The 23782-nt window shown below is 45.6% G+C and overlaps 2 protein-coding genes across 2 annotated transcripts in view; one reads left to right on the forward strand and one right to left on the reverse strand.

Moving 5' to 3' along the window:
* The window catches only part of duox (dual oxidase), a 78704-nt gene extending 76482 nt beyond the window's left edge, over positions 1–2222 (reverse strand). The window contains exon 1 of the mRNA XM_070865023.1: positions 2004–2222. The gene's annotated coding sequence lies outside the window, so the exon portion shown is untranslated. The remainder of the gene's footprint in view (positions 1–2003) is intronic.
* duox2 (dual oxidase 2) lies at positions 1979–22809 on the forward strand. The gene is made up of 9 exons (XM_070865036.1): positions 1979–2397; positions 2977–3153; positions 3660–3717; positions 9463–9597; positions 11035–11248; positions 14715–14929; positions 17893–18065; positions 19702–19775; positions 21414–22809. Exons 2-8 carry the CDS (start codon positions 3007–3009, stop codon positions 19747–19749), a joined length of 990 nt encoding a protein of 329 aa, XP_070721137.1. The 5' UTR covers positions 1979–2397; positions 2977–3006; the 3' UTR covers positions 19750–19775; positions 21414–22809.
* The last annotated feature ends 973 nt before the right edge of the window (positions 22810–23782 follow it).

Raw genomic sequence — 23782 nt, forward strand, 5'->3', positions numbered from 1 at the left:
GCAAAATATTTAATTCCAATCAAAATAGGGTCAGACACAAACCCGAAGAGCAGGTTTTAGGTGGGGGGCACACGGGGGGAGAGAGGAGGGGCAGTGCTTTGTTGGGACGGTACCGGCTGTGTTGAGAGGCGCTACTCTCACCTGAGCCAATCCAGGGCGCCGGGCAGAAGTTGAGTAACTTTTGGAAACTTTTAGTTCAGAAACAAGTTGAGGAGGAATTCATGTTTGCGTCTCTTTTAGAGGACTAATTATTGGCTCTCGGTAGTCAGCTAAAGTCAGAAAACACAGAGAGGGAAGGAGGGAGAGTTCACTTTCTTATTCAGGAGCGCAACTATGAATCGGGCTCAATTCGAGTTATGCACAGTAACTTGACTTCACCGGATCTCCGCGTCTTGAATTTATAGACGGGTTGAACCGGCGGGGTGTCAAACCTTCCGATCACTCACTACTTCTCAAATCTTTTCCCTTTGGCTCATTTACCCCGCTTTCTCAAAAAATTACAGTCTTTGGAAATGACTCCCCAGTGAAAGGGTGCGACATTTAGCGCATTGCTCCGTCGTATGATCACCAAAGCATCAATTGGTCAGGTTTACGATGCGTTCTGTAAAGGTAGGGTCCCTGCCTTCTTTCCAATTATGTCCCTGCATATGTCTCAAATGAAAAATGATGGGCTGATAAGTAAGTCTGTTCTTGGCCCCAAGCAATATTCACCAGTCTGCCCACTCAGCCCTTGGTTTCCAATTACTTGGTGATTAGGTATCATGCCCAGGGTTACAGTCCACAATGAACTTATTGTACTGCACTTAACTGGTCCCCTCTTCTTCCTTGATCCACTCTGTCTGATTGATAACGGGCGCGGTAGATGGATTGTCAACTGCGCCTAGCGCTTTGCCCTGGAAATTTCCGGCGTTACGCTCGCCCAGCGCTGTAGAGCAGCCCCCGTCACTGGAGGTTACCGGTTTGCCAACTAGTCCGGGCTCAGCATCCGAAACTTGCATCCATAAAACGAGCGTCAGAGAAGCGTAATGAGTACAGCGCTCCTATACCCAGCCGACAATTCAGTGCTGTTTCACAATTGGCTCCAGTCACTGCCTGGAGGGATGCCCATTGCCCTGATGTGCTATCATGACATCCCACTTAATGCCAGCAACCAGCAATACAGCTGTACATCCACCCATGACCCTATTTTAATGGTCGCAACAGTCTTTTTCTTTGCCCTGAGGTTGTGGGTTCGAGTCCCACTTCAGGGACTTGAGCACAAAAATCTAGGCTGAGGGAGCGCTGCACTGTCGGAGGTGCCATCTTTCGGATGAGACGTTAAACCGAGGCCCCGTCTGCTCCTCTCGGGTGGATGTAAAAGATCCCATGGCCACTATTTCGAAGAAGAGCAGGGGAGTTATCCCCCGTGTCCTGGGGCCAATATTTATCCCTCAATCAACATCACTTAAAAAACAGATTATCTGGTCATTATCACGTCGCTGTTTGTGGGAGCTTGCTGTGCGCAAATTGACGCTCCCAAAAAGTACTTCATTGGCTGTAAAGCGCTTTGAGACGTCCGATGGTCGTGAAAGGCGCTATATAAATGTAATTGTGCCTTTCTTACTCACTGGAAGCCCTACGTCTCCAATATTGTCGGCTGGAATCGTTTGTTATATATATATATATACACCGAATTAATAGGCTATTCATCCTATAAGCCAGCCAGAAGGGAGTGGAATCTGTTTAAACACAATTGGGTGCGCGGTATCCTGGAGCCGAGATGTCACCCCTCCTTCAGTGACTTAACTGGACTTTGCAACTGATATGTGTGTGTGCGCGCATCTTCCACTCAAAACAGCTGCGTAACTTTCACGCGTAATGTGCGCAGAAAAGATGCGTTTTTGACCCAGGATCTCGGTATCTCGCCTCTCCCCTCCCCAAATTTCCTGTGCTAGAGGAGAAAACTGCCCAAGCCACTTCAGAAAGTCTTGCAAAAAGTTTCGTTGGCAGAGCAACGTACTCACCCGCAAGTGCCCAGTATCGGCGGCAGCAGCAGCGATGCCGGGCTCCGCTCAGATGGGGGAAAAGTCCAGGCAGGACTGTTGAGCGCAAGGTGGGGAGCGGTGGGTGTTACGTCGAGAAAGGGTGTGGGCAAATTTGCATCGCCACCAGGAAGGTAATGGGCTGAAAAAACACCCCCATCTTTTGTTGTTTCCCGTTTAACCTGACGCCAACAGGTGGATTCCTGCCTGAATGAGATGGAAAAAAAAATGAAACTCGAGTATAAATAGGGATGGGGCTGGGGACAGAAACAGGTGCAACTTGCAATATTCGGTTTGAAGGAGCGGTTAGCTTCAACATTTGCCTTCACGGCAAGAAATAGCAACCAGAACTCCAACCTCTCTAAACAAAATTAAGGTGAGTAAATTATTAAAGCGTTTAATGTATAGCTATATAGAGGTGTGTGTTTCTTAGTAGAAAGGAATCTCTTAGATTGAAATTAAAAAGTTGCACAGAGTTTGGTGGAGTTCTATAAATGGCGGGGGTGGGGGGGGGGAAATAGACCGGAAAATATGAGTCGTTTTAATCGGAAATTTGTCAAATAATTCTTTTTTGTTGTTTAAAGCGGGGTGAGAGCTAGATGGAAAACAAGTAGTCTTTTAACTTGAAGGGCATTTGAAGGGCTATCAGGAACGAGTAGGAGACTGGGACCAATCGGATAGTTCTTGCAAAGAACCAGTAGAGCCGTGATGGGCCGAACGACCTCCTTCTGTGCACATTGTAAGATTCTATCAATGTGCTGAAACTTCGAAATAAAATATCAGAACGTGGATTGTGTGATGGAATGGTTTTAAGAGATACAATAGTGCTTTTGTTCTGAGTTTTGCCTGGGTATGTTACACTCAAGCACCTGCCTCCAAACATTTGCACCTGTACAAGTCTTGCCACTAGCGAATAGCCCAATAACCTTTCCTCTCCGCCTGTCTCTCTGTGCAGTTGTCAGAGAACCGCTCATAATCACCAATCATGACTCTCTTCGACGGAATCCGCCCATTCTACGCCCAGGGCAGAACCACGTTCATTTTCGCCATCGCCCTGCTGGTGGTTATCCTGGTGTTTCTGGTCTTCGCGTCGACTTTCCTCATCATTCTGCCAGGGATCAGGGGCAAAGGGGTGAGTAAGCGGCGCTATACTCGCGTTATCGCTCGTAACACAAGCCAGCGCCTTGCCAGCACGGCTGCAGCCTCAGAGAAAGTTCGCCTCATTCTCAGCTTCCACCAGCCCAAGACTTGCTCTCATTTCACGTTTCAGACACTCTTGCGCCGATGTTACGCCTGTCAACCCCGCAGAATTTGGCGGTGGGGTGAGATGAAGCAAGGGGTGGGGGGGAACACCAATATAAACCAGACCGGCCGAATGACCTGTTTGTTAAAATCCGATGTCATCGTTACGCCGACTTTCCGCTCAAATTTTACGAGTCATTTGTTTTTAAACAATCAAGTCCACGATGTTGATTATCCCGATTTTAAAATCAAGTCGTTTTATCTGGTTAAAAAAGTTGACAAATCCAGGAAATTCCGCTGAGTATAATGAAATCCGGAATATTAATTCGACCAGTGGAACTTTATTTTAAATAAAACGCGATTTAAAGTCAAATGTTGCTGGTTCTGTTTTTGCAGAGACTCTATTCGTTCTGTCGAGTTATTACAAGTCTCTTCATCGGAGTGATCATTGTAGGTATGTATAACTTGTTTAAAAGTCAATGATATTGCGTCGGGTGTGCGGCACAGATCCGACGCGTTGCAAAGTTCAGAACAGGACTAGCGAGGCGATAGAATTTGTAACGCATTGCTTCCTGTTCAAGGGTTCTCCAAAGATCGAAGCTTCATCCCCTCCCCTGAAGGAGACCGTTCTCTGGAATGGTGTTTCCCCGCAACCCAGGAGTGAGACTGGGGCAGGAGCAGATTAGGTATCCCAGATTCACCACCCCACCCCATCGCCCATCAGTCCCGGATTTGGACTCCGGGTTTTGGCTCTAGCAATGGACGGTACAGAGCTGGGAGAGTCCTCCAAGTGTTTTCTACCAACGCTTAACTGGACACTATAGTTAAAGAAAAACCTAACTCTAGTTTGTTGGCTATTTCCAAGATATACCTGAGAGATTGAAGCTTGAAATCTGCAGGAAATGACAACAACAACAACTTGTATTTATATAGTGCCTTTAACATAGTGAAACATCCCACAGGAGTGTTATGCGCAAAATAAAATTGACACCGAGCTGCATAAGTAGAAATTAGCGCAGGTGACCAAAAGCTTGGTCAAAGAGGTAGGTTTTAAGGAGCGTCTTGTCTTGAAAGAGGAAAGAGAGGTAAAGAGACAGAGAGGTTTAGGGCGGGAATTCCAGAGCTTAAGGCCCAGGCAACAGAAGGTACGGCCACCAATGGTTGAGCGATTACAATAAGGGATATTCAGGAAGGCAGAATTAGAGGAGTGCAGACATCTTGGGGTGGGGGGAGGGGCAGGGGTTGTGGGGCTGGAGGAGATTACAGAGATATGGAGGTCAGCGAAGATGGCAGTATCTTGAAGGGGTGGGGGGGGGAGTGGGGGGGGAATTTCCTCAGATCACTTTTGTTGTGGAAAGAAACCACCTGGAGTCAGGTGTACTATGATATGAGAAATCTTCAATACAAGCCTGCAGGGGAGGGCCTTTTTCCGCAGCGAAGACTCTCAAAATTCCAATAGTCGTGCCGGCTCAGTTATACATGATCAGGAGGAAGTATAGTTGACAAAGACACGCCCATATAAGGGTGACAGTTGCTTGACCATTAACTATAAACAGATGTCTCCTGACTGTCTTGGTCTCAAGGCCTTTATGGTCGCCTTTCCTTCCCCTTATCTGTACCAATCTTTAAGTGTCCCTTGTTTCATAGAAACATAGAAACATAGAAAATAGGTGCAGGAGTAGGCCATTTGACCCTTCGAGCTTGCACTGCCATTCAATGAGTTCATGGCTGAACATGCAACTTCAGTACCCCATTCCTGCTTTCTCGCCATACCCCTTGATCCCCCTAGTAGTAAGGACTACATCTAACTCCTTTTTGAATATATTTAGTGAATTGGCCTCAACAACTTTCTGTGGTAGAGAATTCCACAGGTTCACCACTCTCTGGGTGAAGAAGTTTCTCCTCATCTCGGTCCTAAATGGCTTACCCCTTATCCTTAGACTGTGACCCCTGGTTCTGGAATTCCCCAACATTGGGAACATTCTTCCTGCATCTAACCTGTCTAAACCCGTCAGAATTTTAAATGTTTCTATGAGATCCCCTCTCATTCTTCTGAACTCCAGTGAATACAAGCCCAATTGATCCAGTCTTTCTTGATATGTCAGTCCCGCCATCCCGGGAATCAGTCTGGTGAACCTTTGCTGCACTCCCTCAATAGCAAGAATGTCCTTCCTCAAGTTAGGAGACCAAAACTGTACACAATACTCCAGGTGTGGCCTCATTAAGGCCCTGTACAACTGTAATAACACCTCCCTGCCCCTGTACTCAAATCCCCTTGCTATGAAAGCCAACATGCCATTTGCTTTCTTAACTGCCTGCTGAACCTGCATGCCAACCTTAAATGACTGATGTACCATGACACCCAGGTTTCGTTGCACCTCCCCTTTTCCTAATCTGTCACCATTCAGATGATAGTCTGTCTCTCTGTTTTTACCACCAAAGTGGATAACCTCACATTTATCCACATTATACTTCATCTGCCATGCATTTGCCCACTCACCTAACCTATCCAAGTCACTCTGCAGCCTCATAGCATCTTCCTCGCAGCTCACACTGCCACCCAACTTAGTGTCATCCGCAAATTTGGAGATACTACATTTAATCCCCTCGTCTAAATCATTAATGTACAATGTAAACAGCTGGGGCCCCAGCACAGAACCTTGCAGTACCCCACTAGTCACTGCCTGCCATTCTGAAAAGTACCCATTTACTCCTACTCTTTGCTTCCTGTCTGCCAACCAGTTCTCAATCCACGTCAGCACACTACCCCCATTCCCATGTGTTTTAACTTTGCACATTAATCTCTTGTGTGGGACCTTGTCGAAAGCCTTCTGAAAGTCTAAATATACCACATCAACTGGTTCTCCTTTCAGGGTTTTAGAAACCTGTTTATGTCTAACCTTCTGGAAGACTGTGCTTTTTCAACATTTTTTAGCTGACATCTGGCCCAGCTTCCCATCACACCTTGCGGTTACAATGGCTTATTACTAACATGGATACTCAACATCTTTAAAAGATCATACTGACTGCAATAATACATAATACTCATCACATCAGTACATCACATCAGCATGGTATACTGGACCAAGACCTAGCTCTGTCGAGCCCGTATGGTGGCTGGTGTGCAACGGCCACCCCACGTTAAAAAAATCCACCCACAGGCATCTTCCACCCTTCACGATGTAGTTCGGGATCCGGAATATTAGGTCCTTCTTTGAAACACCTGTGAACTCATCCTTTTTTGGTGTGGAAGCAAGTCATCCTCGTTTCGAGGGACCGCCTATGATGATGATGATATTAAACAATACTAGGTGATCACATCAACTTTGTAACTCGATTTTAAATTCTCTTCCTCCTGTTCTAACCCCTCCTCAGCCTCTCCCTTCCCTATCTCTGTAACCTCATCCAGCCCCACAACCCTCCGAGATCTCCGCGTTCCCACATTTTTGGCCTCTTGCGCATCCTCAACTTCCTCCGCCCGCTCCATTGGCGGCTGTGGCTTCAGCCGTGGGGCCCTAAGCTCTGGAATTCCCTCCCTAAACCTCTCTGTCTCGCTCCTTTAAAATGCTCCTTAAAACCTACCTCTTTGACCAAACAATTTAGCTATGAAGAAAGATTGGACAATCTGGGGTTGTTTTCTTTCAAACAGAGGAGGCTGAGGGGAGACCTCATTGAGGTGTATAAAATTATGAGGGGCCTGGATAGAGTGGATAACAAGGGCCTATTTCCATTAGCAGAAGGGTCAATAACCAGTGGGCATAGATTTAAAGCCATTGGTAGGAGGCTTAGAGGGCATTTGGGGAGACATTTTTTCACGCAGAAGGTGGTGGGGGGTCTGGAACTCACTGCCTGAAAGGATGGTAGTGGCAGAACCCTCACCACATATAAGAAGTACTTGCATATGCATTTGAAGTGCCATAACCTACAAGGCTACGGACCGAGAGCTGGAAAGTGGGATTAGGCTGGATAGCTCTTTGTCGGCCGGAGCAGACGCGATGGGCCGAAATGGCTTCTTTCCATGCTGTAAATATCTATGATTCTATGAAGCCTGTCCTAATGTCATCGACTTTGGCTTGGTGACAATTTATGTCTGCCATTTTACCATGTTATAGGTGCTATATAAATGCAGTTATTGTTGTTGTACCAGCAGCATACTATATGCAGGGCTGAAGGTTTTTGCTGTTGGACGCTTTGCCAACATCCCAAACATAACACAAAGGTTTCCTTCACTTGCTGGATTGTGCTCATCAGTAAGCCCCAGGTGTATGAAATCTCTGTGGCTGAACGCCATGGAGATGATCTGCCCTGCCCCTGAACAGCTCTTTGAGAAATACTCAGGTAACACTCTAATTTCTGAGCTGTTGTAAATGTAAAGGGTGGGTTTAACAGGTGCATTAGTTGCGTCAACTGATCCAGTGGGTTTAAGGGCTACCACAAGGTCCAATGCACATCTACATAGGATTACACAAGATATATGGCACAGAAACAGGCCATTCGGCCCAACCAGTCCATGCTGGCATTTATACTCCACTCGAGCCTCCTCCCACCTTTCCTCATCTAACTCTATCGGCATAACCCTCTATTCCCTTCTCCCCCCATATGCTTGTCCAGCCTCCCCTTAAATGCATCGATACTATTCGCCTCAACCACTCCCTGTGGCAGCGAGTTCCACATTCTCACCACTCTCTGGGTAAAGAAGTTCCTCCTGAATTCTCTATTGGATTTCTTGGTGACTATCTTATATTGATGGCCTCTAGTTATGCTCTTCCCCACAAGTGGAAACATTCTCTCTGTATCCACTCTATCAAAACCTTTCATAATTTTAAAGACCTCTATTAGGTCACCCCTTAACCCGTCTTTTTTCAAGAGAAAAGAGACCCAGCCTGTTCATCCTTTCCTGATATGTATATCTTCGCATTTTTGTTATCATCCTTGTAAATCCTCTCCAGTGCTCCACATCCTTTTTATAATATGGAGACCAGGACTGTACACAGTACTCTAAGTGTGGTCTAACCAAGGTTTGATACAGGTTTAGTACAACTTCCCTAATTTTCAATTCTATCCCTCTAGAAATAGACCCTAGTGCTTGGTTTGCTTTTTTTAAATGGGCTTGCTAACCATTTGATGCAAATAATGTGGTTTATGGAGAATGAGCTGGGGTTTAAATTCACTCAACTTGACTAGGTACGGTCTCTGCACTGTTTGTTTGTTTACAGCGCCGATTATACAGGATTGTAAATACACCACTGTATACACTCAGCACCACAGTGCGGCCTGGGATAGATAATGTGGAGAATGGGAATAGTTCCACAGAGACACAGAGTCAACATCCTGCAAAATACAGCGTCAGCTGTGGCTCAGTGGGCAACACCCTCGCCTCTGAGTCAGGAGGTCATGGGTTCAAGTCCCACTCCAGGTACTTGAGCACAAAGAAATCCAGGCTGAAGGAGTGCTGCACTGTCAGAGGTGCTGCCTTTTGAATGAGATGTTAAACCAAGGCCCTGTCTGCCCTCTCAGGTGCAGGTAAATGATCCCATGGCCACTATTTTGAAGAAGAGCTCAGGGAGTTATCCCCGGTGTCCTAGGGCCAATATTTATCCCTCAATCAACATCACTAAAAACAGATTGTCAGGTCACTATCACATTGCTGTTTGAGGGAGCTTGCTGTGCGCAAATTGGCTGCCACGTTTCCTATATTACAACACTACAAAATGTACTTCATTGGCTGTAAAGCGCTTTGGGACGTCCGGTGGTCGTGAAAGGCACTATATAAATGCAAGCCTTTTAAAAAGAAGCACCTATGGCTCCTGGACTATTGCTGGCCTTGGATGTTGATGGTGGCACTGAATGAAAACCATAAAATATCAATTTGCCAATCGGGGCATCATGTCCACCGGCCAGTAACATTTTCTCAGGGTGAATTGGAATCACGAGCTATCTGCAGGGATCCAATTTTCACTTCAATGACCCACAGTCCCATGAATTTCTCAAACATTAGAGCGATACTATTTTTTGGTTCTAAACTCAATAGTGTGGATTCAAATTCTGAAGATCCAGAAATCATTTGCCAAAGAATGAGTTTAATCCCAGGGGGGATTTGTTGTGGCTTCTAAAACAGGAGAGGACTTTGCATATTTATTTACGGGACTCAGACTCTTGTCAATGGCAGCACTGAAGATAACTATTATTCATTCTGCAGTGGTGAACTTTACCAGTGACTGGGAAACAGGATATGTCACAGCGAACACAACCTACAAGGCTTTCAGCAATGAGACGATCACTGCAAGAGTGGGACTCCAAATCGGACTGGCAGGAATCAACGTAACTCTGCAAGGTAGGGCATCTCCACGCTGCATTAACGGCCTTTTAATGATCGCAATTTGGCAACAACTCTTGGCTACATAATTGGACTAGAATGGCATGTATTGTTAAGAGTTTTAAAGTTATTATCTGTTAAAGGTACTGCAATATCGGAAAGGCATAGGAACAGATTCATTAAAACACAGTTGATGCATTGTTTAAGGCACCACCAATTTGCTATTGGACAGAGAGGTTATGGATTAACAACTTCCCTTGTATTTATATAGCACCTTTAACGTAGTGAAATGCCCCAAGGCGCTTCACAGGAGTGTTATGAGATTAAAAAAATTAACACCCAGCTGCAAAAGGAGAAATTAGGACAGGCGATCAAAATGCTTGGTCAAAGAGGTAGGTTTTAAGGAGCGCCTTGACGGAGGAAAGAGAGGTAGAGAGGTGGAGAGGTTTAGGGAGGGAGTCCCAGAGCTTGGGGCCTAGGCAACAGAAGGCACGGCCACCGATGGTTGAGCGATTATAATCAGGGATGCTCAGGAGGGCAGAATTAGAGGAGCGCAGATATCTCGGGGCTTGTTGGGCTGGAGGAGATTACAGAGATAGGGAGGGGGCGAGGCCAGGGAGGGATTTGAAAACAAGGATGAGAATTTTGAAATCGAGGCGTTGCTTAACCAGGAGCCAATGTAGGTCAGCGAGCACAGGGGGTGATGGGTGAGTGGCACTTGGTGCAAGTTAGGACACGGACAGCCGAGTTTTGGATCACCTCTAGTTTACCTAGAGTAGAATGTGGGAGGCCAGCCAGGAGTGCATTGGAGTAGTCAAGTCTGGAGATAACGAAGGCATGGATGAGGGTTTCAGCAGCGGTTGAGCTGATTACACAGTCTATAATTTGAATTAAGTAATTCTGAATTGTAAATTGTCACCGTAACCCAGTGGATAAAATCAGTCGATGATTGCCTTGACGTTATACCGACAAGCACCAAAAGAAAGTCAATCAGATAAATAATCCATATTGATTTCGGGGCACATTATTCACCTCTTGTTGACAACAGTGTAGGGGAACTCTGGTCACTATGTGCAGCATGTGTGTGAAAGTTTCCAGCAGATACCCATCTGGGTGACCAATCCCATCCAACAGAGGTAGCAGTGCCCCAGTGAATGCTTTCTGAACGTACGTGCTGATGATTTCACTGCCAAACAGAAGAGATCTTCACAAATACATTTACAATGCCATTGACACACGGCGTTCCCCACTGAAGCTTGGCACAGTAAAGAATGGATGGTTCAACATAGATGTCGCTAATGCACTGGTATTTTTCACGTAAAGGGTTTGGATTTTCATCTATTACAGTGCGTTATTCACTAGCCTGCGGGATTTCTTGATACATATTGTTGCTTTTGCCGACTGCAATCTACAACCTGGACTAACATGAGGATACTTTATGCTATGTGCTTGCAGGGCTTCCCGTGAACCAGCTGAATGAGACCATAGACTACAATGAGAACTTCCTGTGGCAATTTGAGTTAAATTACGATGAGGAATATCACAAAAGTCTCGAGCGAGGGCTCCCGAATCCAATTTTGTACATCGCAGAAAAGTTTAATACACATGGTCCCTGTCTTGTCCACATGCAGTACAGGTTCTGCGGGCACTATGCAACAGCCATGCTGTGGTAAGTTTATTTATATTCGTTCCTGGGATGTGTGGGTGTCGCTGGCCAGGCCAACATTTATTGCCCGTCTTTAATTGCCCCTCGAGAAGATGGTGGTGAGCCGCCTTCTTGAACCGCTGCAGTCCGTGTGGTGAAGGTGCTCCCACAGTGCTGTTAGGGAGGGAGTTCCAGGATTGTGACCCAACGACGATGAAGGAACGGCCGATATATTTCCAAGTCGGGCTGGTGTGTGACTTGGAGGGGAACGTGGAGGTGGTGGTGTTCTGATGCGCCTGTTGCCCTTGTCCTTCTAGGCGCTAGAGGTCGTGGGTTTGGGAGGTGCTGCCGAAGAAGCCTTGGCGAGTTGCTGCAGTGCATCTTGTAGATGGTGCACACTGCAGCCACGGTGCGCTGGTGGTGGAAGGAGTGCCAATCTAGCGGGCTGCTTTGTCCTGTATGGTGTCGAGCTTCTTGAGTGTTGTTGGTACATAAAGAAAGACTTGGATTTATATAGCGCCTTTCACAACCACCGGACGTCTCAAAGCGTTTTAATGCCAATGAAGTACTTTTGGAGTGTAGTCACTGTTGTAATGTGGGAAACATGACAGCCAATTTGCACACAGCAAGCTCCCACAAACAGCAATGTGATAATGACCAGATAATTTGTTTTTGTTATGTTGATTGAGGGATAAATATTGGCCCAGGACACCGGGGAGAACTTCCCTGCTCTTCTTCGAAATAGTGCCATGGGATCTTTTAGATCCACTTGGGAGAGCAGATGGGGGTCTTGGTTTAACGTCTCATCTGAATGACGGCACCTCCGACAGTGCAGCACTCCCTCAGCACTGCACTGGGAGTGTCAGCCTAGATTTATGTGCTCAAGTTCCTGGAGTGGGACTTAAACCCACAAACCTGACTCAGAGGCGAGAGAGTGCTGCCCACTGAGCCACGCTGACATCTAAGGTGAAGTAAGGTGCATTATTGCATTTTAAATGGGATTGTGTCTTTCCTCATCTAAATCTATCAGCATAAACCTCTATTCCCTTCTCCCCCATACGCTTGTCTAGCCTCCCCTTAAATTCATCGATACTATTCGCCTCAACCACTCCCTGTGGCAGCGAGTTCCACATTCTCACCATTCTCTGGGTAAAGAAATTCCTTCTGAATTCCCTATTGGATTTCTTGGTGACTATCTTATACTGATGGCTTCAAGTTATGCTCTTCCCCACAAGTGGAAACACTCTCTCTGTATCCACTCTATCAAAACCTTTCATAATTTTAAAGACCTCGATTAGGTCACCCCTCAGCCTTCTTTCTTCAAGAGAAAAGAGACCCAGCCTGTTTATCCTTTCCTGTGCAAACCTTCACATTTCTGGTATCATCCTTGGAAATCTTCTCTGCCCCCTCTGCAGTGCCTCGATATCCTTTTTATAATATGGCGGCCAGAACTGTATGCAGTGCTCCAAGTGTGGTCTAACCGAGGTTCAATACAGGTTTAGCATAACTTCCCTACTTTCTAGAAATAAGCCCTAATGCTTAGTTTGCTTTTTTTATGGTCTTGCTAACCTGTATCGCAACTTTTATTTGTGTATTTGTACTCTGTGCTGCTGTTGCAATTGCATGACTGGACTAGCAGAGGCCACAATTCATAATCCAGAGCTCAAATCCCACCGTGGCAGTTTGAGAAAGTTAAAAATAATCTGGAAGCATAAAGCTACGTTACCATGAGACAATCGGACTGGTTCACTGATGTCCTCTAGGGGAGGAGATCTGCCACCCTTACCCATTTTTGACTCTAGCCCCACAGCAATAGGGATGATTCTTAACCGGCCTATAGTAAGTGGTCAATAGAAAACCACTCAGTGGTGGCAAAGTGCTTTGAGTTAAGACTCACCAACACCTTTTCAGGGCAACTAGGGATGGGCAATAAATGCCGGCCTTGCCAGCGTTGCCCACATCTCGGGAATTCTTTTTTTTAATTATAAACTGCAGAATCCTATATTTTCCAAATATCCGATATAGTTGTTGTAGTTTCCAGACAGACAGTATGCCGGAGAATTGTGGTCTCCGTCCTGTGACATGATACAGAACTGTGTAAAGAATCCATTGAGCTATGCCGAGAGGCTAAGAATAAAAATATATTGTCATTAAACCAAAGTATGCGAGAGGTGAGTGATATCGGCTTTATAAACAAGAAAGAACACGATTGCGAAAGACGTTTTAAGGTATTTGGTGCTAGCCCAACCTAAAAGAAAATGAGAGCAGGAATGGAAATTAAAAATGCAACTAAAATCCCAAGGGCTCTACTCATTGGAGCACGGAAGGCTCAAGAAAGAACCTTAAAAAATGTGTGAGATGCTAAATAGTGAAAGATTATTTCCACTGGCCAATGGAGGGCATAAACTTAAGGTTAGTACTATAAGGGAGAAGTGCGAAGAAGGCTTGTTCCCACACAAAGGGTTACTAAGCTATGGAATGCATTAACATATGCGAGCAATGAAGCTGAGTCAATCACAGCATTTAAGAGGGAGTGTTCAAACATTCGAAGATAACAAATATTAATGGGTGCAAGGAAAAAGAAGCACAATACGATTGTATAGTTAGAACCAACGCCGGTAACATCAATAGCTTTATTCTGTGTTGACATTTCTACCATCCTCTGATCCTAATTGAGAGCCAAACTTAAGAAATAGCTTTCTGCTTTAACTACTTGAGTTGTGGAATAGGTGACCACTGGGTCAAGTGACTCAAAACCACTCAGAAAAATATATGTTCAGTTTATGTCAAAATGTGGACATTACGCAACACAGAGTTAATGTTAAAATTCATGTCACGAGAGGTTTGATGATGAAAATTCACTTGCCTCCCCTGAAGCGCTTATACCAAGGCCCCGTCTACTCCCTCAGGTGGACATAAAAGATCCCACGGCACTATTTAGAAGAAGAGCAGGGGAGTTCTCCCCCCCCCCCCCCCCCCCCCCCCGTGACCTGGGCCAATATTTATCCCTCAACCAACAGTACCAAAAACAGATTTTCTGGTCATTATCACATTGCTGTGTGTGGGAGCTTGCTGTGCGCATATTGGCTGCCGCGTTTCCCACATTGCAACAGTGACCACACTTCAAAAAGTACTTCATTGGCTGTAAAGCGTTTTGGGGCGTCCTGAGCTGGCGAAAGGTGCTATATAAATGCAAATCTTTCTTTTTATCTGGGTTCACACATGAAGAATGGGTACTTGAGGTAGGTCAGTGGTGCCTCCATACCTCAGCCTTTCTCCTTTCCAACTACCCCAGACAGAGTGTACAACTGGGTCAGCCAAAGCATCTTAAAGAAAGTCGGATAGCTATCTAAACAATGGAAAGACTGGTTTCAGGATGGGAGAAGGGCAGGTTCGGGAAGGGGATCTCGGTTCTGGAAGAGCTGAATGCTCGTTTGCGACACTTCTGTTGTATTTAAACTAAATTGGTGTTTTGTTCTTTCTGGTTTAGGGTGGCATTCTGTGCCTGGGTCATCATGAATATTCTCTTCTCCATGTCAACGATTGTGTACGGTGGGTACATGGCTCTGGTCACATCCGCATTCATGATCTTTGGAATCATCGCATTTGGCACAACGCAGAACCACCCTCAGTGCATTATACAGTTTGGTTCAGAAACACTAAAGACCAGTTTGAGTGTTTCTTTCTGGCTGACTTTAGCAACTGGTAAGTACTGGGACTCCGAGTTCGAGAATACAGAATGCACATAATGAGCTGATCTAAAGAACGAAAGGCTTGCATTTATAGCAGGACAAATTTTCCGCTTTAGAGCTTGTGGTGTGGAGGCTTCTCTGCTGCGTGTGTGGGGGGGGGATGCGTGGGGGGGAGTGTGGGGTATCAGGATATCACGCAAGCAAAGCCACTGATTTTTTTTGTCCGCTAAATGGAAAATCAGGGGCTCCTCACTTGCAATTTCCTGATTTGTTGCTGCATCCTCAGTATAACTCCAGTCTGCTGACTGCATCATTGGTTGCTGCAGTATAACCACAGCCTAAATGGGACACTGTCATTGAGCAGAGCAGAGCTCTCACAATGCTTTGGTGGTTAATTGAATAAATGCAGGAAAAAGCTAAAGACGAGGAAAGGGCGGGTTCAGCCCTTGAAACGCATCCCTTGTGCACTCACACCAGCCAGTGGCTCAGTGGGGAGCACTCTCACCTCTGAGTCAGAAGGTTGTGGGTTCAAATCCCACTCTGGAGACTTGAACACCAAAATCCAGGCTGATACTCGCAGTGCAGTGCTGAGGGAGTGCCGCACTGTCGGAGGTGTCGTCTTTCAGATGAGACATTAAACCGAGGTCCCGCCTGCTCTCTCAGATGGATGTAAAAAGGTCCCATGGCACTATTTTGAAGAAGAGCAGTGGAGTTATCCCTGGTGCACTGGCCATCACTGAAACAGATTATCTGGGTCATTAACACATTGCTGTTTGTGGGAGCTTGCTGTGCGCAAATTGGCTACCATGCTTCCGACATTACAACAGTGACTACACTTCTAAAGTACTTCTTTGGCTGTAAAGCGCTTTGGGACGTCCGGTGGCCGTGAAAGGTGCTATAGAAATGCAAGTCTTTCTTACACCCTAACTCTCACATCCAACTGTGTTGTGAACCACCCTTAAGTTGGCATCTCTGCTCCCCTGCCTGGTAGATTTGTCTGGCCCACAAATCACCAGGTTTATCAAATTCATAAATCTGGCAAATTCATAATTTCATAACACGAGCAAAAAAAAATTGACCGTGAAAGGAGCCAGTTGTTTTGTGTAAAAACCCACTGGGTTGGTTCAGAGAACGTAACCAGTCACTCCGACCTAGTCTCACCCTCTCATTCCACACAATGTGGTTCACTCATAATTCCCTCTGCTGGGGCCCAGAAGGTCGTTGGGTTCTTTCGTATTAACAGCACAAGCACGGCATTCATTGTCGCTGGAACAGATCGGGGGGTGTGGCTGGGGTCTTAAATGAACTACTAGCTTTGCTTTGGAAAATCCAAACAGCAACAGCAGAATCAGCTGAGGGAAAGTTAGGAACCGAGTCACCCCAAGACAATTATAGTCATTATATTTTCTTTTACTGCAGTTTAGGATATTTTAGGTCCTTTTGTCCTATCCAGAATCATAGAATGATACAGCACACCATTCAGCCCATCGTGTCCGTGCCTGCTCTTTGAAAGAGCAATCCAATAAGTCCCACTCCCCCCCCCCCCCCCAGCTCTTTCTCCACGACCCTGAAAATCTTTCCCTTTCAAGTCCTTGTGCATGAAACACAAAAAGTTTGCAGGTACAGCAAGTGATCAGGAAGGCAAATGGAATGTTGGCCTTTATTGCAAGGGGGATGGAGTATAAAAGCAGAGAAGTCCTGCTACAACTGTACAGGGTATTGGTGAGGCCACACCTGGAGTACTGCGTACAGTTTTGGTCTCTGTATTTAAGGAAGGATACACTTGCATTGGAGGCTGTTCAGAGAAGGCTCACTCGGTTGATTCCGGAGATGAAGGGGGTTAACTTATGAGGATAGGTTGAGTAGGTTGGGCCTATACACATTGGAGTTCGGAAGAATGAGAGGTGATCTTATCGAAACATATAAGATAACGAGGGGGCTCGACAAGGTGGATGCAGAGAGGATGTTCCCACTCATAGGGGAAACTAAAACTAGGGGACATAGTCTTAGAATAAGCGGGCGCCCATTTAAAACTGAGACGAGGAATAATTTCTTCTCTGAGGGTTGTGGATCTATGGGATTCTCTGCCCAGAGAGCTGTGGAGGCTGGGTCACTGAATATATTTAAGGCGGAGATAGACAGATTTTTGAGCGATAAGGGAGTAAAGGATTATGGGGAGCGGGCAGAGAAGTGGAGCTGAGTCCATGATCAGATCAGCCATGATCTTATTAAATGGTGGAGCAGGCTCGAGGGGCCACATGGCCAACTCCTGCTCCTAGTTCTTATGCCTTAATCCAGTTCCCTTCTGAAAGTTACTATTGAATCTGCTTCCACAGCCCTTTCAGGCAGCGCGTACCAGATCGTGACGACATGCTGTGTGGAAAAAATGTTTACGCAAGTCACCTCACGGCCTGAAAGGGTGGTAGAGGCAGAAACCCTCACCACGTTTAAAAAGTACTTGGATGTGCACTTGAAGTGCCGTAACTTACAGGGCTACGGACCAAGAGCTGGAAAGTGGGATTAGGCTGGATAGCTCTTTGTCGGCCGGCGCAGACACGATGGGCCGAATGGCCTCTTTCCGTGCTGTAAATGGCTGTGATGCTATGAACACAGCAAGATCGGGTAACGTGGCGGCCCGGCCTCGTTTAGATAGAAACCTGCAGACTCCCCGACCCTCACCCCCCCCGCCACTCGGCCAGATTGACTGCCCGGCGGGCGGGAGTTTGAGTGTCGAGGCAGTAGGCCGCAGCCAGGGACCCGTGGGTAGGCGTGCTCCCCGGGAGTCAGACAAATGGCCGGGGAAGGCGGTGGGTTGGAGCGGAGAGGCAGAAATCTTTACACTTTAGGCCTTCACCGTGCACCATTCCCGCTGGGCAGAGGGGGAGTTAAAACCGGGGCCATTACCTTCCCCAATCCCCTCCCACTACAGATCTGGAATGTGTACCAACTAACAGGTTCCTTTTCTCTTTAACATAGCTCTGCTGTGCTTCATTCTCGGAGTAATTATAATACTTATGGATCACTACAACCCCGAAAAGCTGAGAACATTCTTCATTCTGAATGGAGGTGACGATGATGAGGATGAAATGGGCGACGGGTTAATTAACCAGAGCTTTACTAATGATTTTGGAGAAGCTCTATATTTAAATGTGAGTAAAAATAGCGCTCACGGTGAATACTCTACTTATTTTAATTTACGCACTTTCTCTATTTGTCTCTTAAATGCCACCTTTTTCGAACACCATCTTAATTACCCGTCAAGCCTGGCTGTGAAGTGTTTTCTGCTCAGTGGCTGCGTGCATAAGCTGAAAGACACAGAAGGCGAGGACTTCTTCCACAACAACTTGTATTTATATAGCGCCTTTAACATAGTGAAACGTCCCAAGGCGCTTCACAGGAGTATTGATTTGACAACGAGCTACATAAGTAGAAATTAGCGCAGGTGACCAAAAGCTTGGTCAAAGAGGTAGGTTTTAAGGAGCGTCTTGAAGGAGGAAAGAGAGGTAGAGAGGCGGAGAGGTTTAGGGAGGGAGTTCCAGAGCTTGGGGCCCAGGCAACAGAAGGCACGGCCACCGATGGTTCAGCAATTATACTTTGGAAATAAGAAAGGATAAAATATTGTACAGGTGATAATGTGTTCTATAAAGATAATAAGATATCTTAAAGACATCTCTGGTTAGTATGATAAAAACATTGGCGGACCAGATTTTCCATCTGTCGTGAAATAATACTTTCTCTAGAAATGAATTTGCAGTTTCCTTACACAGAGTATGTATAGAAATCCCCACAGTAGTGAGGAGTAATGGAATTTATGGAGTTTTCTACCCCAGAGGGCTGTGGAGGCTCAGTCGTTGAGTACATTTAAGACTGAGATCGATAGATTTTTGGACACTTAAGGGAATCGAGGGATATGGGGATCAGGCGGGAAAGTGGAGTTCAGTTCAGCCATGATTTATTTGAATGGCGGATGGCAATAAATGTTGGTCTTGCCAGTAACGCCTACTTCCCAGAAACAAATTAAATAAAAATAGAAACTCAACATTTGAACTGTGCTGTTCCCTATGATGTGATACAATCACAAGCAGCTATCCTGAAAATGTCATTAATTCAGGTCACATGATGTCAAAATAACACAGAAAGGAATTTGATCTGAACACAATGTACAGTGAGATTTTTTTATTCATTCACGGGATGTGGGCGTCGCTGGCAAGACCGGCATTTATTGCCCATCCCTAATTGCCCCTTGAGAAGGTGGTGGTGAGCCGCCTTCTTGAACTGCTGCAGTCCGTGTGGTGAAGGTGCTCCCACAGTGCTGTTAGGGAGGGAGTTCCAGGATTGTGACCCAGCGACGATGAAGGAAGAGAGAGAGGTAGAGAGGCGGAGAGGTTTAGGGAGGGAGTTCCAGAGCTTGGGGCCCAGGCAGCTGAAGGCACAGCCACCAGTGGTTGAGCGATTATAATCAGGGATGCTCAGGAGGGCAGAATTAGAGGAACGCAGACATCTCGGGGGGGTTGTAGGGCTGGAAGAGATTACAGAGATAGGGAGGGGGCGAGTAGTTGCTATTATTTCTGACCTCCATCATTTTTGGTTTGTGGTCCACTGCTGAGTAATATCACTCCAAAGGATGGTAATAGATTAATTTTTATTAAACATGCCCCAACTTGTGCAGCTACAGGGTTGCACCGACGAGGAATCAATCATCATCTACCCTGCTCATCTACACTTCTAATGTGCGTTCAGTGTGTTTTTTATGTATTAATTATTTCCAATTTTTTGTTATTCCAGAAAATGAAAAATAGTTTTAAAAACAAGGACTTTGTTGTTTATACCTAAAGCTGAAGCCACCACTGAACTAAAAGGTAAATCGTATGTCTGCTTAAAATATAATCGTCTGAAGACAGTTTTTATTTAACATGATGCTAAGAGTGAAAGAATGTAGATTTGTATCTGTGATTTTACATAGACAATCAAAGCTTAATCTCAGACAGGTTTGAGGGGAAAAAAAAGAACATCATAATTTATATAGCGTCTTACACAACCACAGGACGTCTCAAAGCACTTTACAGCCAACTTTTGGAGTGCAGTCACTGTTGTAATGTGGGAAATGCCAATTTGCGCACAGCAAGCTCCCACAAACAGCAACGTGATAATGACCAGATCATCTGTTTTTGTTATGTTGATTGAGAGATAAATATTGGCCTCAGGACAGCGGGGATAACTCCCCTGCTCTTCTTCGAAAAAGTGCCATGGGAGAGCAGACGGGGCCTCGGTTTAACGTCTCATCTGACAGTGTGGCGCTCCCTCGGTATTATGTCTTGTGCACTCTGGGGTCCCTGGGGTGGGGCTCAGACCCACCAGCTTCCAACCCAGAGGCGAGAGTGCTGCCCACTGAGCCCCGGCTGCCCAGGGGAGGGGTGCAGGTGGGATAGGGGAGAGGGAGATGAATGGGTACATGGCACAGATTCTAAACACATATTGGAAGGCCGACTGTGGCGATATTCTAGTGAGATAAAACAACCCTCTGTTGCCATGTGTGGAAACCTCTTAAATGTTCGTGGCGATTTCCCACTTCAGTCTTTCTACATAAATATTCTTTTGGAGGAAGAGGAACTTTTCACAAACACATTCACAACTACAATACCTAGCAATCAGAGGAATTCCTACCTCAGTATCTTCTGTGTTTATGCAGGATCAGAGAAAAATAAAGCACTTGAATATTGTAAAGTGTTAAATGATAAGTAAATGGGTGTGTGCATTTAGCAGAAATACTCCATTGCTTGGTTCATGTTTGAACCTGAAATGAGCTTCTGACCACATATTCGCGCCATAACTAAGACCGCCTATTTCCACCTCTGTAACATCGCCCGTCTCCGCCCATGCCTCAGCTCATCCACTGCTGAAGCCCTCATCCACGCCTCTCGATATGACTATTCCAACGCACTCCTGGCTGACCTCCCACATTCTACCCTACGTAAACTTGCAGTCACCCAAAACTCGGCTGCCCCGTGTCCTAACTCGCACCAAGTCCCGCTCACCCATCACCCCCTGTGCTCGCTGACCGACATTGGCTCCCGGTTAAGCAATGCCTCGATTTCAAAATTCTCATCCTCGTTTTCAAATCCCTCCAATGGCTCTCGCCCCCTCCCTATCTGTGTAATCGCCTCCAGCCTCACAACCCCTGAGATGTCTGCGCTCCTCCAATTCTGCCTCTGTGAGTGTCCCTGACTATAGTCGGGCAACTTCAGCTCCCTGGGCCCTAAGCTCTGGAACTCACGAAACCTCCTCTCTACCTCTCTTTCCTCCTTTAAGATGCTCCCTAAGACACTCTCTTTGACCAAGCTTTTGGTCACCTGCCCTTCTTATGTGGTTCGATGGTAAAATGTTTGTCTTGTAACGGCTCCTTTAAGCGCCTTGGGCTGTTTCACTATGCTAAAGGCCCTATCTAAATGCAAGTTATTGAGGCTTGTGAATGAATGCTTTCCTCTTTTTATTTTTAGGATTAACATGCAACACGCAGCTCACTCAATAGTGAAAAAAACTCATTGTGCAACTCCTGGACAATGTCAAGATAAAACTGTTGTGCATGAATTATTAGTATTTTTAAAAAAATGATTGTATCTAGATTATTTTGTGAATTGGCAACCAAGTGCCATTGCCCAACCCTACACCACTGAGAATGAGCATGGGCTTGCGTTGTGTGTGGGAGGTTTGACGATGCATCAATTTTTTGCTGTGCCCTATGCCAGTGTGTCTGAAGATGGAAGTCTTGGGGATCAACTGGAGAACCCTGACTGTGCCAAAAGGAACGCTTTATTCATATCGGACTCAATTCATTGTCCTGGTGCTACGTGCGAAAGAAAAAGAAAAAAAAGGAAAGACTTGCATTTCTGTAGCGCCTTTCACGACCACCGGAACGTCCCAAAAGCGCTTCACAGCCAACAAAGTACTTATGGAGTGTAGTCACGGTTGCAATTAATGTGGGAAACGCGGCAGCCAATTTGCGCACAGCAAGCTCCCACAACCAGAAATGAGAAATCCAGCAATGATCATGCTGAGATGTAGGATACAAGACAGACGCACTTTAATAGATTAGTGTTAGTATTCCGAATGAACACGTTTTCTGCGGTGGGAGTTTTCAAATCAGGAACAAATTAGGCGTTTTTTTTTCTTTCGATTTTAGGATTAAGCGGAAGTTATGTATATACGTGCGTTTTTACGTGGTTTTATGTATTTAAATTATTGACACTGCCAACTTTAGCAACCTGGAAATTGCAGTGGATGATGTTTTAACACACTCGCACAGCATTCCTCTCTCCACCGGCTCACCGGCTAAACCATCGCCAGTACAAACACTGAGGCCCATATCTGTGATATGGAATATTAGGGAACGTGTCTTAATTGGGGCCTCCCAGGAGGAGAATTGCCCTCACAGTTGGTCCAATCAAAGGCCCACATTTCTTGATTTTCACTCCCATTTGATGGGCAGAAACTCAGGGACTACAGTCCCATTTTCCAATCTCATTGGGAGTACCCAATTGTTAACTCAGCCCTAATATCTGTTGGTGGATGACAACATATAGCCTGATTCCTGTATGTTTCTGCAAAAACCAGATATCCAACACTGGGCTAGATATTTTGAAGGAGTAATTATGATGGGGGAGGAACAAAAATCCTTTGCTCACCAAGCGTGGCGGCTTTGTATACATGTTCATGGAAATTCTCTCGGCCAATACTTACCCTGTCTCTACACATGGGGAGCAAAGATATGTCCTATTCATTATAAATATAGTACCAAGTGATACACGATTGTAAATCGAGATTTTTTTTTTTGTCATTGTTTGAACATTTCTCTTAATTTCATATTTGTTAAATAAAAATGAGTAAGAGATGTCATGGACTGGTTTGCTTGTTTCTTTATGCATTATCTTCCGATGTTTGTGCAGGAGAAAAGAGGAAAAATAATTTAGGGAACACTGAGTTATGGACAGCAACGTGCATTTATATAGTGCCTTTAATGTCGCAACGCACTTCACAGGAGCGTTATTTGATAAGAATTGACACTGAGCCAAAAAAAGAGAGATTAAGATAGGTGATCAAAGAGGCAGGTTTTAAACTAATCAGATTGGCAGGATTGACTTGTAAAAGGCCGGTCATAAGAACATAAGAAATAGGAGCAGGAGTAGGCCATTCGGCCCCTCAAGTCTGCTCCGCCATTCAATAAGATCATGGCTGATCTGATCATGGACTCACCTCCACTTCCCTGCCTGCTCCCCATAACCTCTTATCCCCTTCATGTTTGACCTATAAGATTTGTTTCCAATATTCACAGCCTGAATAGTGTACAGATGGAGGGAATGCAGTCAATGTTGTATACACGAGTTTTGAGAAAATATTTAAGAAATTGCCATATAAGAGATTTGTGATGAAAATCAGTGCACAGGATATAAAAGGGAATGTGGCCATAGGAATTAAGAGATGGCTAGAGACCATAAAGCAAAGTGTAGGGGTAACTGTGGAGGAACAAAGGGACTTTGAAGTATATGCCCTCAGATCCTGAAAGGTAGCAGGACAGGTCGATAAGGAATGCTCTCCTTTATTAGCCGAGGCATAGAATGTAAGTGCAGGGAAGTTATGCTAGAACTGTATACAACACTGTATACAGCACAGCTGGAGTACTGCGTGCAGTTCTGGTCACCACATTACAGGAAGGATGCAATTGCATTCGAAAGGCTGCAGAGGAGATTTACGAAGATGTTGTCAGAACTGGGAAATTTTAGTTATGACGAAGGATTGGACAGGCTGGGATTGTTTTAGAAACATAGAAACATAGAAAATAGGTGCAGGAGTAGGCCATTCGGCCCTTCGG

This window comes from Pristiophorus japonicus, chromosome 21 (assembly GCF_044704955.1).
Source record: "Pristiophorus japonicus isolate sPriJap1 chromosome 21, sPriJap1.hap1, whole genome shotgun sequence".
In the NCBI taxonomy this organism is placed as follows: domain Eukaryota; kingdom Metazoa; phylum Chordata; class Chondrichthyes; family Pristiophoridae; genus Pristiophorus; species Pristiophorus japonicus.

What these genes read in the sequence shown, in the direction of transcription:
- duox2 (XM_070865036.1), top strand. Translation starts at nt 3,007, where the DNA reads ATGACTCTCTTCGACGGAATCCGCCCATTCTACGCCCAGGGCAGAACC. An exon ending in CAGGGATCAGGGGCAAAGGG is followed by an intron (nt 3,154 to 3,659) that starts GTGAGTAAGCGG and finishes CTGTTTTTGCAG; the next exon opens with AGACTCTATTCGTTCTGTCG. An exon ending in AATCAACGTAACTCTGCAAG is followed by an intron (nt 9,598 to 11,034) that starts GTAGGGCATCTC and finishes ATGTGCTTGCAG; the next exon opens with GGCTTCCCGTGAACCAGCTG.